The 16,182-nt window shown below is 44.4% G+C and overlaps 1 protein-coding gene across 1 annotated transcript in view; it reads right to left on the bottom strand.

Annotated features, from left to right (window-relative positions):
- SH3RF3 (SH3 domain containing ring finger 3) overlaps positions 1-16,182 on the bottom strand; it is a 229,968-nt gene that overhangs the window by 9,183 nt on the left and 204,603 nt on the right. Inside the window, exon 8 of the mRNA XM_056861863.1 lies at positions 14,991-15,325. Within this exon, the coding sequence (XP_056717841.1) occupies positions 14,991-15,325 (335 nt within the window). The remainder of the gene's footprint in view (positions 1-14,990; positions 15,326-16,182) is intronic.

Genomic DNA, 16,182 nt, shown 5'->3' on the forward strand with positions numbered 1-16,182 from the left:
CATATCTGCTAGGAGAACCAGATCAGTAAGCAATACAAAGAATCTCTGTTGGGGAAAAAGAAAGAAAAGGGTCTCTGTTGGGAAAAAAGAAAAAGAAAAAAATCCATTTAACAAACCATGTTAGTATGATGTAGCAAAAAGAAAAAGAAGCCTTGCAGCAGCCATGTTATGATTACCAACCTCCAGATGGTGGCTGGAGATCTCCCACTATTACAACTGATCTCCAGGAGACAGAGATCAGTTGTAATAGTGGGAGATCTCCAGCCACCATCTGGAGGTTGGCGACAGAGATCAGTTCACCTGGAGAAAATGGCCGCTTTGGAAGGCGGACTCTATGGCGTTATACACCACTGAAGACCCTCCCCTCCCTAAACCCCACCCTCCTCAGGCTCCACCCTCAAAATCTCTAGGTATTTCCCAGCCTGCCGCTGGCAACCATAAGCCCTATAGACCAGCAGATTTACAGCACAACCCTACACAGGCCTACTCAGAAAGCTACTGAAGTCTATTCAGTGGGGCTGACTTTCAGGAACATGTTTTTAGGACTGCACCGTTACTATAGCATAAGCTTTCATGGACAAAAGACCACCTGATCCCATGAACAAGGCAGCCCACAGATGCATTTACACATACCAAGGAAGCAATTGTGAACAGTAGGAATGAAATGTAAGAGGCATAATGTATGATATTTCTATGCAAAAAGTCATAAGTACACAAGACAAGCACAGTGATCATTCACACCGACTGTAACTGGGGTTTTGAAGTCTGCCTAGCTATGTTAGGCAATTTGACTCATGTGCCGGGTGTCATTGCTGTTTAAGAAGAAGAAGAACGTACTGATGAGTTGCAGCTGACTCATGGCAACCCCTTCCATTGGGCATTCCTGGCAAGAGACATTCAGAGGTGGCTTACCATTGCCTTCCTCCATGCAGTGACCCCCATCTTCCTTGGCGCTCTCCCATCCAAGTACTGACCGTGGCTGACCCTGCTTAGTTCCCAAGGCCTTGGGTCAAACTGGGCTAATCAGGCTGCTTACCCCTCCCATTTTCACAAGTATTTAAACCCTAATACAATTAAAACTATTGTTAAGTTCCACAATTTTGCACTGGAATCTTTTGAAGTTCCTTTGTTGAAGAACGGTGACTTTTAGGTCCGCAATAGAGTATTCTGTTGTCAGAAATGTTGCCTTCTAATGTCAAACTTAGGGAAGGCAGCATGGTATAGCCCGATCTCGTCAGATTTCAGAAGCTAAGTAGGGTTGGCACTTGGATGGAAGACTACACAGAAAAACTCTGCAGAGGAAGTCAATGGCAAAACATCTCTGCTTCTCACTTGCCCTGAAAGTCCCTTGCCATTTAGGCAAAGAGAAGATATTTACCGCACAGAAACTATTTGCATAAAGATGGCTCCTATTTAGAAAATACTGGAATAGTATCAAGCCAAAGGAATCAATGCAGCCTTGGGCATTATCAGTGTCACTTCTGCTTTAGTTCAGAGATTTGCACATTATTATAAAGATGTTTTTTCTACTTGCTTTGATATATGGATGTTGTAACAGAAGGATGGATGTAACATGTTAGTAAATACACATTTTAAAAAAGGAAGTCCCTTGTTGGGGGTCACCATAACTTGGCTGTGACTTGACGGCTCTTTACACACACAATGCTGCTTTGTGTCAGACTAGTGTCCCTCTGGTCTTCTGTGCACATTCTTTGGTAGACATTTTTGTAGACAGCAGAAGGGCATTGCTGACAGATGTTTTTGTATATCTCATCTGAGGAGGAGCCGGTCAATGAGCTCCTGATTGTCACTGTGCTTAACCTGTATACTTCTGGGCTTACTCTGATGCCTTGGAGGGCTAAACGGCCACATGTTGGATTTCCTGGCATTCTCTTTACCACTAAAAAAAAAAGCATCTGTGGGGAATGGGATTGGGACCGGGTTGTGCTGCTCGTTTTCTTCTCTCCTCCCCACTGCTGTTTCTCCAACAGAAATCACTTCCCTGAAGCCGCTACAGGTAGAGTATCCCTTATCCGGACATCCTATATTCAGACTGATCCAAAAACCAGACCTTTCGAGCCGGCATGCAGGCAAATCTGTAATGCCTGCTTTCAATGTTTCCTCTCACCTAAAATAAAATAAAATACAGTGTACACTGCATCGTGGGTGGAGACTGAAAGTCTGTCGTTAGTTTGTAGTTGCTCTTGTTTAACAGCTGATAACAGGTGTTCTAGTGAGATAGTTACACCTTTGCTTTCTGATGGTTCAATGTACACAAAATTATTAAAAATATTGTTTAAAATTACATCCAGGCTGTGTGTATAAAGTGCATATAAAACACAAAATGAATTTGGGTCCCATCCCCAAGATATCTCATTATGTATATGCAAAAATTCCAAAATATTCCAGTATATAGAACGATCTAAAATGCAGACCACTTCTGGTCCCAAGCAGTCCGGATAAGGGATACTCAGCCTGTATTCAGAGAGCAATTTTAAGCAGCCCCACTCACATCCTACTCAGGTCTATTCAGTGGGATTACTCTCAGGAAAATACTGTCAGGGCTATACTGTAAACCCCAATAACTTTAACTCTAACAGCCCATTCCTGAGCTCTTGGCTGGAAAGAGCTCAGGAGGCGTGCAAGTGCCCGCGCAGGCATCCGGGCTGCTTGTGCCGGCGCTCGGGCCACTTGCGCCACCACGAGAGGCAGGGACGCTGGTGTTGGGGCGCTCACGTCTCTTGCTGTGGCAGCACGGCTCAGGGATGCCGGCTTGGCTTCCTGCTGGCGTCCCACCGGTGCAAACCCTGCGCCAGCATCCCGGGGGGCATTCCTGGGGTGTTCCTGGGAGGTGGAGCGGCCAGTAGGCAGCTTCCTGACCCCTTTTGGGCCGGGAACGTCCCCCTCTGAAACAGCATTGCTGTGCCAGCTTTTTGGTGGTGCAGCCTCGCTGTTTTTAATGGGGCCAAATTCTCCATTTCCCCAAAATAAAAAATTTAAAGGCTTTTTTAAGCCATTAAGAGGCCTTAAACGGCTTTGGAGGCGTCGTGGTGGCACCTCGGCTATGCCATCCCCGGGTGCCAAAAAGCTCAAGGATGGGCTGTAAGTCACAGCAGGGTAAAAAGGGTGAGTATCCTTTTCTGCTACGAGGGTGAACAGCAACCTGGAGGTGATTTCTCTCTGGGAAATAACATTTCTGTGTGTGTGTGCGGGGGACACAGATGGTGGGTGGAAAAGGGTGGGTGCATAAGGTACAGAAAGCACCTGGCTCTGGTCTCATGTTTCTTCCAGCACTGCTGCTGTAGCTGGGCAGAGCAATTTCCAACTAATCCTTGTATTGCATATAGTCCGCATAAAGCTATGCTCACAAGAAACATGTACTTAAGTAGAATGATGGGAGGGGGGATGACAAAATGGTGAAGTCACTCCAGGAAAATGGTGCAGCAAGCACTCACACTTTCTGAGTTATCAGGACAATTGCATTAAAAAGGCATTACAAAAGTTCTGAAGATGTTGAGATTTTTTTTTAATGGAAAGATGATATAAATTGTTTTAGAGTGATAAAAGTTCCAGTCTTTCAAGTTGATATCCCAGTGGAATGCTTTCATTCTCCATTTGGTTTTCAAACAGGCCACAGGAGTTGCTTTCAGAAGAGTACGCACAGCCTTGTAATCAATTACTCCATTAATTAGGAAGTCTTTGTGAAACATTATTCAGTTTTGAAATACTGAATAATGTATAAACGCTGAAGAAATTTTAAGATGTAAAAGGTTAGCTGAAAGTTGTGGACAATCTAATGAAACAGATGACCTGAAAACATTTTTTGAAACACTAAAGGAAAGAGAAACAGATGTATCTGAAACGTGGGCAAACATGCAACATTGCATGGATAAATAAGATTTTCTACCTAACAGAAATGAAATGAACACTAAATTGGTGACGTTACTGACCAGTTTGGCTCTCAAGTTTTCACATATATAGAAGAAACAATTTATTGACCGTTGAGATTTCCACACCCACACTTGTTGAAAGGAAAAGTTAGCTAATGCACTGAATATTCTGGAAGGCTAATAAAAGATTCAATGATGAAATGCAGCTTGCAGCATGGTAATATTTAACTTTACATGTATGCACTCAGTTCAATTTCCTGGCTTTCAACAAAGGGGGGTTTAATTTTTGGAAGCTAAACAAATAAAACCACTTAGAGCAAAATCCTGAAAAGGGGTGGGGGTAGATCTGCAGCGACCAGGAATGGCGGAGCTGTGAAACCTCCTCAGAGGCTTCCTGGCTGCCGCAGAGACAAAAAAGAGAGGTTTAAAAAATAAAAACACTAAAAAGGGGGGAAATGCCCCATTGAACAAAGCGAGGCTGCACCACAAAAAAAGATGGCCCAGCTCTGCCGCAGCTCAAGGGGACATTCCCAGGGCGAACGGGGCTAGGAAGCTGCCCAAAGGCAGCTCCACCACTAGGGAACGCCCCCGCCCAACACCAGTGCAGGCTTTCCCTTCTGGAAAAGCCCTGCTGGCATGGCTGCAGTGTAGTATAGTGGTTAAGAGCTGTGGTTTGGAGCAGGATGGACTCTGATCTGGAGAACCGGGTTGGATTCCCCACTCCTCCACATGAGTGGTGGCCGCTAATCTGGTGAACCGGGTTGGTTTACCCTCTCCTACACATGAAGCCAGCTGGGTGACCTTGCGCTAGTCACAGCTCCCCTAGAGCTCTCTCAGCCCCATCTACCTCACAGGGTGTCTGTTGTGGGGAGGGGAAATCCAACTCTACTTCTTCTGAACTGGCTGCAGCTGGCGGCTCCCAGACGCTGGTATGTTTGCCCTCTTCTCTCAAGATCCTTTTATGGGAAGGGTGGTAGGCCTTCATATCAGCATATTAATGTGTCAGTGTTTGTCTCCTTCTGCCTTCCATGATTTCTGCCTTGCAGCAAGGCCCTAGCATGAGGAAGCAATTTATGGCAGATTGTGGCCCATTTGTACATGCCACAAAATGCACATGTGCATAATTGTCACATGTGACAGACTACATTCAAGATTCATGCAAATTCTAGTTCAGAAGGGCTTTTACTGTAGGAATCTTGTAATGCCGAGAAATGGCTCTTTAAGAGTAACTCCAACTCAAAATATTTTCATTTCACATTTGCTAAGCTTCACTTCTTGAATTCCACAGAACCACTCTGAACGATACTTGATGGTCACTTTGGAGGAAGCTACTGATAATATTCGAGGAAATGTGCTTTTAGGGGAGAATTTGGCAAAAATAACAAAGAGGGACATAGCTTTTCAACATTTAAAGCACTTCTAAACATCAAATGTGTTTAAGAAAAGTAATTTTTTTGTACAATGTCATATTACAAAAGAACAGAAGTTGAGACAGAAAAGGGCAAATCTGGTTTATTACAGAAGCATACTATATTTTGACAGCTGGGATTCATACGTTTGGCTGGGTTAATTGCCAGCCCGAGAAATATTCATGAGTTAATTTACCAGCATTTTGTCCTTATGTTCTGAGTTTTGAAGATGGAAAGGAAAATGGCGGGGAAGACTTTACTGCTCTGTATAAGCATTTTACGATCCGAAATATCCATGATTGTGAAACAAGCGAGACAAAGAAAGTTTACAACACACACAAGGCAAAGCAGAAATAAGGGTAGCAATTCCCATTTTAAGAATTATAACATACAAGGGGGAACAGGCAAGGACTTGCAGGAGGCATCACATTTCCCCCACTATTTCCTGTTTCCCTTTTTTGAAAGCCCCCACAGCATCTCTCCTTTTCCTGCTTCTCTCCTTCTAGGGTTGCCACCTCCAAGTAGGAAAATTCCTAGAGATTTTGTTTTGGTGGGGGGAACCTTTGGAGGGTGAGATTTGGGGAGAGACGTAACCTCAGCAGGATATAATGACATAGAGTCCACTCTCCAAAGCAGCCATTTTCTCCAAGGGAACTGATCTCTGTCATCTGAAGATCAGTTGTCATTGCGGGTGATCTCTAGCCCCAGTGTGAAGGTTGGCAACCCTAGATCCCCTGGAGGAAATGGCTGCTTTGGAGGGTGCAAACTATGGCATTATACCCTTCTGAGGCCCCTCCCCTCCTCAAACCTCAACATCTCCAGGCTCTCCACCCAAAATCTCCAGAAATGTCCTAACCTGGAGTTGGCAACCTTATATCCTTGCCACCCAACAGGCAACCTATCTTTATCTGCCCTTCTGTCTTAAGCTTTCCCCCACCCCTCCCTGGTAGCCTCTACCTAGGAAAACTATGGCCCAGTTGTGTGGTGATGGCGACTGGACTTGTGGGGGGTGCCTTACTTTCCCCTGTATCCCCTCTGCACACTATAAGATGATTTGGACTCAGGTTGAGACCGGCCCTTTAACTTACCAGGAAAGTTCCATTGGGGGATGCTAACCTGGAAAGCCATTGGTGGCCAGGAGCAAGCTGAGTCAAGTGAAATCTGGTGAGGCTATCCGCCAATGAATCTGGTGAGGCTATCCGCCACTGTCCTATTGTGGGGTTTGGGTCCAAGCCAAGTAGCCCTTGTTGGGCCAGCCAGCACTGCAGGGCCCACTTGTCTCCACTTACTCCAGGGCTGCTTAATATCCCAGGCTGCCCCTAGCTGGACTGCTGATTGGGCTATAAGATGGTGGCTACCGAAGGCCACCCAGCAAGACCATGTGTAACACAAGGTCTTTTCCCAGGGGCCGCTTCCCAAATCGGCTGAGGCAACTGCATTTGTCCTGCTGTCCAAGAACCATTTGACATACTAACTGATGGCAATATATCTTATAACCCCGTGTTGGCGAACCTATGGCACGCGTGCCACTTCCGGCACGCGTAGCCCTCTCTGCCGGCACACGCGGTTCCTCCAAGCCGCTGGCCTTTCTGGCTCTGCCCCGCCCCAGGTGATCTCCAACCAATAGAGATCAGTTCCCCTGGAAAAAATTGCCGCTTTGGCAATTGGACTCTATGGCACTGAAGTCCTTCCCCAAATCCCGCCCTCCTCAGGCGCCACCCCAAAAACCTCCCACTCATAGCGAAGAGGAACTTGGCAACCCTAGCCTCTCCCTCTGGGCCCCCTCTGGGGGTGGTATTCAGGTTAAATTGCCGCATTGGCACTCGGCGATAAATAAGTGGGTTTTCGGTTGCAGTTTGGGCACTCGGTCTCTAAAAGGTTCGCCATCACTGTTATAACCAATAGGACTGTAACCAATAGGATTGTTAGTAGCTCCATGGGAGAGGTCTTATCTACCGGTAGTTTTTTTTAAAGTATAGCTTCAGTTTAGAAAACCTAGACCCATTAAGCCTAGCAACAATATATTCCGCAATCATTTCAGCAGACACTGCTCCAGGAAAAGAACATCACCCAAACTTCCTTTTGTCTCATGTTTCACGGGAACCAAAGAAACTGTAATTACAACAGTAAAAGAGGATCTTCCAGACAAGCCTAATAAATCACTTAATTTCAGAGCCAAGCGGTGTAACCCTAAACAGAGTTACACCCTTCTGAGCCCACTGATTGCAATAAACTTAGAAAGGCATAACTTTATTTAGAATTGCACTGATGATTCTGGAGTAGGAAGGTCATGCACATTGGATGCACCCCAGATCGCATAGCGTATTGAAAGGAAACCGAACTTCAGCAGCACATGGCTTATACTTTAGGTTTTATCACTGCAGTGCAAAACTTGGCAGTGGTACATGCTATAGTTAGAACAAATTAGGAATGAGAAGAACCAATATGTGCAGCTGTGTGCTGTTTTGTTGTGTTTGTTTTATAATCTTCTGGATTTAAATCCTTATTGTGACCTTACATTTATATATTCCAACAAGGCAAGCATTTTAATATGCACTCAAACAAATGAAATTCCAGCACAAAAGAATGCCAAGTATACTAAATGCTTGATTCCTCCCCCCTCACTACTATCACTGATGTTGTAGACTCACAGTTTCTTGTTCCCTGCAGTGTCCTCTTCATGTCAGCAAAGCTCTTAGCCCCACAGCACAGCAGCCCCCCCCCCGGGATTAACTTCTGGAGGAGGCATTCGGCCCCTGCTCACTCCCCCATCCCGCACCTTTCCCCTTTGCTCTCAGTGCCTTCCTGTATACCAGTAGTTCCCAAAGTGGGCAGTACCACCCCTTGGGGGGGGTGGCGGTGGGATTACCTAGGGGGGCACTAAGAAGCAAGGGGGCAGCAGGGGGCGCTAGAGGTGGGCCCCTTCAACTGTGTTGTTCACTAATTTACAATAGATCAAGCTATGGCACCATGCTGGCAAATTTGGTGGAAACTATCAGAATTTCCCCCCCAGACTTTGAAGAGCTGGTACCACTGGATCAAGTTCATCCGTTTTGTTGAATAAATTTCAACTAAAAAGTTTAAATTTTATTTTGAATAGATGTGCAATTAATTGTTACTGTTTTGAAATTTTATTGTTAACTTCTTTAGTGAGTCATGCAAACCCCTATTTGGAATAATGCCGATTATAGGATAGGGTAGGGGGTGCTGGGGTTGAGTTTGTGGAAACCAAGGGGGCGGTGGCCCAAAATGTTTGGGAACCACTGCTGTACACACTTACTTGGGAGACAGCCCCACGGAACAAAATGGGCTTTATTCTGAGTAAACACCTGATTGCACCTCCAGGCTGACCAGTTGCCTACCTAGTGAGCCAGATCAAGCGGCTGGTTCACTTGCCTACCCAGCCAGCCACCAAGCCATCTGCGTGCTCTTTCAACAGCGACGGCAGGAGAGGTGGCACAGACAAGTCCTGCCCCATTTCCATTTAATGCAGAAGGTGCCATGAGGAAGTAACAGAGTGGCTGAACTTCACTGTCAGCGTGGCGCCAGCGTGGTGAAGTGGTTAAGAACAATGGTTTGGAGCGGTAGACTCTGATCTGCACAACCGGGTTTGATTCCCCGCTCCTCCACATGAGCGGCGGAGGCTACTCTGGTGAACCAGGTTGGTTTCGCCGCTCCTACACATGAAGCCAGCTGGATGACCTTGGGCTAGTCACAGCTCTCTTACAGCTCTCTCAGCCCCACCTACTTCACAGGGTGTCTGTTGTGGGGAGGGGAAGGTGATTGTAAGCCTGTCTGATTCTTCCTTAAGTGGTAGAGAAAGTCAGCATATAAAAACCAACTCCTCTTCTTCTTCTCTTGGCATGCCCCCCACCGGAAAGTAAGGCATTGCTGTGGAGGTCCCTGCACCATCACAGGGACCCCCCCCCCAGTGCTGCCACCTTCAACTTTCCTGTGGAAGAGGAAGCAGCAGAGTGCCGGATACTTGAATTCCGCTGCCCCTCCTTACAAAATACAGGGTTGGCCTCTTGGGGGTGGTGGTGTCAGTGAATCCCCTGATAGCAGCCCCACCCCGTCAACTTCTAATACCGGCCCTGACACCGATATTAAAACCTAGTCAACCATGTCTTTCAGATAATTTTGTTTACGCACAGCTTATGACTCCTCGATGACTAAATCAGCAGTCTGATTCAAGGCAAATTAAGTCACCACTTTAAAGTTCTGTCTAAAATAATATTCTACGGTGCAACAGGCGGAAAACAACCCACATTTTTCTAAAAAGAGAAGTGTGCGAGACATGCATCAAATTTTTCATCAACATTTATATGAATGCAGGTTTTTTTTTTAAAGTATAATGTTCAACTAATTTGTTGAATTTTCAAGAATATTGACTTCGGAGACAATTCCTCAGTTCTGCTGAATCTAAAACATGAAGCATGTAACTGTAGCTGAGTCTCTCACAGAGCTGTGGTCTGTTTGGACAGGGCAGAATAGAGTGTGTGCTGTCTGGACTGTGAAAATTGTGATTAATGTAATGGTGGCTGAGGTAGGTACGGCTGTCTCAGCCTATTCCCCTTACTAAGTGATCGGCAACTGTGTGCTGCCTCCTCATAAAAGTTTGTACCCCTCCTAAGAGGCTCTAACACACAGCATTTATTTATTATTTTGATATGGGGCCACTGGGGCCCTGGTAACCGTACTATCATCTGAAAAATTGAAACACGTACCGTGAGGTTGTCAGAGGATGGAAGCTTTCACAGGACTAGGATCTGGGAGACGCAGGTTCAAGTTCCCACTGTGCCATGAAGCTCTCTGGCTGAACTTGTGCCTGTCACTCTCTCTTGGCCTAACCAGGGTTGCTGTGAGGATAAAATGGTGGCTGGGAGGATGATGTATCTGCCCTGAGCTTCTTGGAGGAAAGGCAGGATAAAAATGTGCTAAATAAATAAATGTGGGTTTTGCTGTGTGTACTTTGAAAAGGGGGTTGTCTGGTGTGTAGCATGTAGTGCCCGGGGGTTATTTATTAATCATTGGGTGGTTTTTTCTCAGATCGTTGAAGACTGAGAAATGCTGACATATAGCACAGACACAGCATGGTGAGAGTCTCCTCAGTTGCACCATTCCTCTGGGCAAACAGACATGGATCCTACACCTTTGTTCCACATGTTGTCCAGGCAATCCTCTGCTAAGGACCCCTTTGTTCCAGTGCCAGGCAACAGCATCTCAGTATACAAGACTAATTATTATTTCATTGAGAAGCTCAGAATGGCTAACACAGGTTAGGTTTTATGCAGGGACGTTTCCCTGCGGTCTCTTCCCCGACTGCTTTGGGGCTTCCTTTGGATTATGCATGCCTTTTCCACTTAACAGAGGTCGCCTCGCTCTCCCCGCACGTTTTGCCCGCATTTTCCAGATTCTGGCTAAAAGAGCATCTAGAAAACCCGGGCAAAACGCGAGGGGAGAGTGAGGCGATCTCTGACAGGGGAAAAGGCATGCATAATTTTAAAAAAGCCCCAAAGCAATCAAGGAGGTGTCTGCGGGGAAATGTCCCTGCATAAAAGTTCTTAGAAGTCTCTCTTTTAGTAAGGTTATAAGATCAGAGTGGCTTCATTTCAGGCTTAGTGTCTGAAAAGTAGTTTGGAATAATAGTCAAGAGTGTTTTCTTTCAGCTGCATTTGGTTCACAAACTCTCTCTCCTCAGCCAATCTGGCCACACTGATTCATGTTTTTGTAAACTTGTGGTTGGATTACTACACTCCACATTGGGCTGCCCTTGGAGACTACCTGGATGCTGCAGCTGGTTCAGATTGCTGCCAGCCAATTACTGTCAAGAACTAGCTGATGGGAACATATTTTACCAATCTTAAAACAGTTACATTGGCTGCCAGCTTGTTTCAAAATACAATGCAAGTTTCTTTTTAGATCTTTGAAGTCCTTCACAGCCTAAGACCCACCTATCTAGAGGACCACCTCTTCCAGTACGTTCCTGTGTGCCAACTACATTACTCCAGCTGCCACCTAATGACTGTTCTCCTATTTAAGATGGCCTGTCTGGCATCAACCAGAGCCCATACCTTTTCCACTGCAGCTCCCCCTTTGTGAGGAGACAAGGGATGTACTGTCTTTAGAAATATTCAGAAGGTATGTAAGGCCATTTTATTTGCCAGAGCTTTTAATGCAGTATAAACTGCAGGCATCCTTTTGGGGGGGGGCGTATCTGGGGCTTTATTCAATTGGTTTTAAATAGTAATGTTTTAATTGCGACTTGTAAGCCACCTTCAGCCACGAGAAAAGGTGGAATATAAATAAACAGAACTAGGTTGTATACCTTCAGAACACTTTGTGGGACTCCAGAGCTGGACTCTACAATTGCTGATAGTAGTAAATAACAAGAGAGATCACACACAAATTCAAGTCAGGTTAAGGAGCAGAAAAGCTTGCATATGATAAGTGACTAAGTCCAAATTTGGCCTTGGCCAAGAGAAACCAAAGGGCACATAGTAATCAATTGCATTCCATAAGCCCATATGGCAATCCTGCCCTATGTGAAACACTTTGAACAAATTTTACTGCTCACTTAGAATAAATTATAGTTTTGGATAGTTGGCTTGCAAATAGTTTGGGGATAATCCAGCTGTCAGAATAAAAGGCACACTAAAGCTAATGATAAACTGAACAAATTTCTCCCAGAAACAACTTATCTATCATTGTAGAAGTTACTGTGCCCAACGTTTCGGAAAAGTTTAATCAAAATTCTCATCAAAATCCAAATGAGTCGATTTTTCAGAAAGAATAATTAGGTGCTTGACAGTGCAATCCTACAGAGTTATTCCCATCTAAATGCAATTAAATAAGTGGGCTTAGACTAGTGTAGGATTGCACTAAAAACCACCCACTGTGATTTGCTTTATCAGATTAAGTTACTGGAACTACATTAGTTCATCTAAATAAGTAGTATTATCTGAGGTGGAAAACATTAGCTAAATTATTTACCAGCAAAATTGTCATAGGAGTAATTGGCTGATATATATAGAACCGTAGGCTATTATGTAATTATCGTATCAGGCAACAGTTAACCTAGTTTTAGAGGAAATCTTTAACAAATAATGTATATGGTTTGGATAAATCTCCTTCTGTTCCTTCAAAGAGTATGGGAAAAATTCACTACAAAGACTAGGAAGGAGTACAGGAAGAGCATTGGTTTTAGGTGTCCTTTGACTGTAGTTACAGATAATCGTTGACATACACAATTAATTGGTTAGCACAAGAAAGAAATGAATGTACGGTAATTTCTAAGCTAAAAACTGTGCCACTGATGCTGAGCTACATTATAGGCGAAGAGCTTGGCTCAGTGCAGCTCTGTGAGAGCAGAGAAATAAAAACTGATTAACTGTGTATGCAGAGCTGATGTAAAGCCCTGCAGTTGGCAACACCCTGCTCATATGTACATGAGCGAATGGCTTTTGTATGACGTCCAGAAGGGTATGGCACACTCTGGAAACTATCTACCTAAATGCAGGCCAGATTTCAGGGGTGTGGGGACTAAAAATGTAGTTTAAACTGGAAACAGTGCATTAACAATAAATTATCCTGTGGCTTCTAGAGTCACTGTTTGTTCTGGGTATAGGTGATGAAATTACTGGCTAAAAAAAACTGGATCATTTTGTGGAAAACCACCAAACTCAGAAGCTACTACTAATACAACTCATTAGAATGGACAGAAAATGTGCCACTCAACTTATGAACTGTGGTTTAATTTTACAGACAAATTAGACAGCAGGGGTTGTGTGTGCATTTTGTGCTCAAGAGTATATGCTCAAGAGCCTTTGCTAATCATCGTCCACTGAGTGGGCTGCTGGTTTTCGGTAACCTCTTTACCGCTTGGATCCTGTCACTGCAATCCTAAGAACACTTTCCTGGGAGTAAGCCCCATTGTGTAGACTTCAGTAGCATTCTGAGCACACCTACTTAGGATGGCATTGTATAAGAATATAAGAAAGGCCCTGCTGGATCAGACCAAGCCCCATCAAGTCCAGCAGTCTGTTCACACAGTGGCCAACCAGGCATCTCTAGGAAAAACCACAAACAAGACAACTGCAGCAGCATTATCCTGTATATCTCTGTTCAGCTCCAAGACGGCACTTCCACTCATGAACGAAGGGGAGGGGAATCCATGCCAATTCCTCCTGCTCCACTTTGACCTCTTTAATGTTCCTGGAGGTACACTGGGCACAATTTCAGAGAATGCATGGGGGGAGGGGAGGGAGATCAGGAAAGTTGCCATTTGTGGAGCATAGCTCCGTTCCTGCTGAATAAAATCCAAACTTTTGTAATTATAACATGTAACCTGAAAGCAGATGTGTATATGCGTGTGCATAAAAATCAGCAAGCCAAGAGGAAAAACCCAGACATTCTTCTCTTAGGCTGCTCAGATATCTTCGTAGTTTGCTTCTAGGCAGAGTACAATCAGTGGGCTCTGCAAGGTTTGGGGGGGGGGGTTCGGCACTGATGTATGGGGGTGGTTAGCAAAGTGTAAACTCTATGCGAAAGCAAAACACTGCATTTGTTAAGGACCTAACAGGCTGAGCATGTTTAAAGCAGCTTGGCACTCGTTTTCATTAACAACAAGTTTAATGCATTGACATTGAAAGATTGCTCCCAGGACTGAATACTAAAAGCCTGAGCCTACAGTGTATCAATCACATATGGCAACGAATCATATTTAATCCAGTTCGCCCTCTCTCTGTTTCCCTCAAGCATAGCAATGCAATTTTCCGAAAGAAATGGAGACGTTTACAATACTGTTAAACATACTCCGCCATTTACAGCTCAGTGCTTTATTGTGCCTCTGGCTGCAAGCTCTTAAGGCCTGAACCACACATAACATCTTCTATGTAACTCAGTAAGACTTGGCCATACGGTGCTGAAAACCATGACACTTCTCTGATGACATTTGGTGCCGTTTCAAACTCGTAAAGGTTTAGATAAAGAGCACATCCAGCGCTGGAAGACAGAAACACGAACAGAAGGAAGCCTGAACTGATTTCTCATGTGCAGATGGATACTCAACCGAGCAGTCATCCCAAAAGTAAATCAATAAAACAAGGGTGTGAACAGCTTTAGGCCACAGATCCTCAGCTTTTGAGACCCCTTTTTATTAATTCACATGACTTGGAAATCTTGAAAGGACCTCTGATTTTTTTCTTTTTCACCCATCTATGAAGAATAAATCAAGATGTTTCTGGAGGGCTTATTCGTTCTCTACGCACAGAATTGCAAAGTATGACAACAGGCTACAAAACACAGACCTAGGAAGCTTATTAAACCTGCAGTGGTTTTGAAGATTAACAGGGAAAAGATATAACAATAAGAAAAAAGATAACTCTCTTTCTCTCCCTCTCCAAATATAAGTAAACAGACTCACCGCAAAGGTAACATTTTGAAGAGGGTGACCAAGGACAAAAGGATAGATTATACTGAGAACCTTTCAAAAATTTATTATGCTTACTTTATGTTCTTAGGCTGGGCTAAAAATGCTCTCCAATTCAAATTACAGGTCTACACTTGTTTCCTTCAACAACTGTGCAGCAATAGATACTACCTGACCATTTACTGGCCCCCGTATTTATGATTTTCAAGGAAGAACATAAATTCCACTCCACTGCATCATTATACCAGCCAAGCCCATTACCTTTTCATTCTTCCTCTCCTCTGCTTTGCAGGCTGTGTTGGTCGGGCTGCAGGTTGCCAAGCTGCTGATGGGCCCGCCTCCTGCATCTCCATTCAGACTGACGGCAGTGACGTTGGGAGGCGTAATTGCTGCTGCTGCTGAAGTCAGGGGAATCATGGGTCTGGCACACTGTGCCCCTGGGATGACGTGCACTGGGGAGTGGTGGATGTGCTGTGGAGACACCATGGAGTGTGGCCTGACCACAGTGGCCGGGAGACGGGATGGAGAGTTCTGGGTTCTCAGTGGTGAGACCGTTGCTGTGGGCCGGTCTTGTGCTTGGACGGAAGGGTGCACAACTGGAAAGAAGTGAGAAAGACTGCAATAAGAAGACGATAAGCTGACTCCTGTCAGCATTGTAACTAGCAAGATGCACGATTCAGCTGAATATTTTGAAAAGTTCCACTGAAATTGATGGCATTTGAAAGGTCTTAACGTTGGGTTTGTTGACCTCCCTCCGGTTTCAAACCATGCCAACGGCTTTGATAGCTGGACGTTACTCCCGAACACCATGGGCCTCTCGTCTATGTATTTGTGGAGCAGTTCCAGAGGACCTAATTCATTACACCTTATTCTGTCCTCTCCACACAGAGCCCAGATCTAAATTTCTCAGAGCGTTTTTAAAGGGCTTAAATCTTTTTTCGTATCTAGAGAAGCTGCTCTTTCCCCTATCAGATGCCAACCCTGATGTTTCCTACAAAGTGTCACTCTTTGCTTTAGCAGCCAAGAAAATCTGAGCGAAAGCTGTTTTTAATCAGGGAGTTTAACATATTTAATTACTACCTTCTTGGTGGCCAGACTGTTTTAAAGTTATTTTAATCTTATATTAATGTTATTTTAATGTTTTGTATGGTAGATTGTGATGGCCTTTAGCCACAAACAATAAACTTTATCAACTATCAATGTTGGGTTTGTGTTCAAACTCTTTGATTATACATAATCTGAAATACAAACACTGCAGAACATGGATTGTTGCATATTATAATAGCAGAGGAAAAGTTGCAAACATAGAACAAAAGTATTCTTTAAAAGAGAGCTTGAAAGTATTAACTCATTTTGCAGTCTGCAGCCAAGATATTTAACTCAGAGGTTTTAGGAACAGGGTGAAATTAATTTCAGCATGAAAAGCAGGTTTTTTATTTCTTTGTGGTCATCT

The sequence above is a fragment of the Euleptes europaea genome, chromosome 16 (assembly GCF_029931775.1).
Source record: "Euleptes europaea isolate rEulEur1 chromosome 16, rEulEur1.hap1, whole genome shotgun sequence".
Taxonomy (NCBI): domain Eukaryota; kingdom Metazoa; phylum Chordata; class Lepidosauria; order Squamata; family Sphaerodactylidae; genus Euleptes; species Euleptes europaea.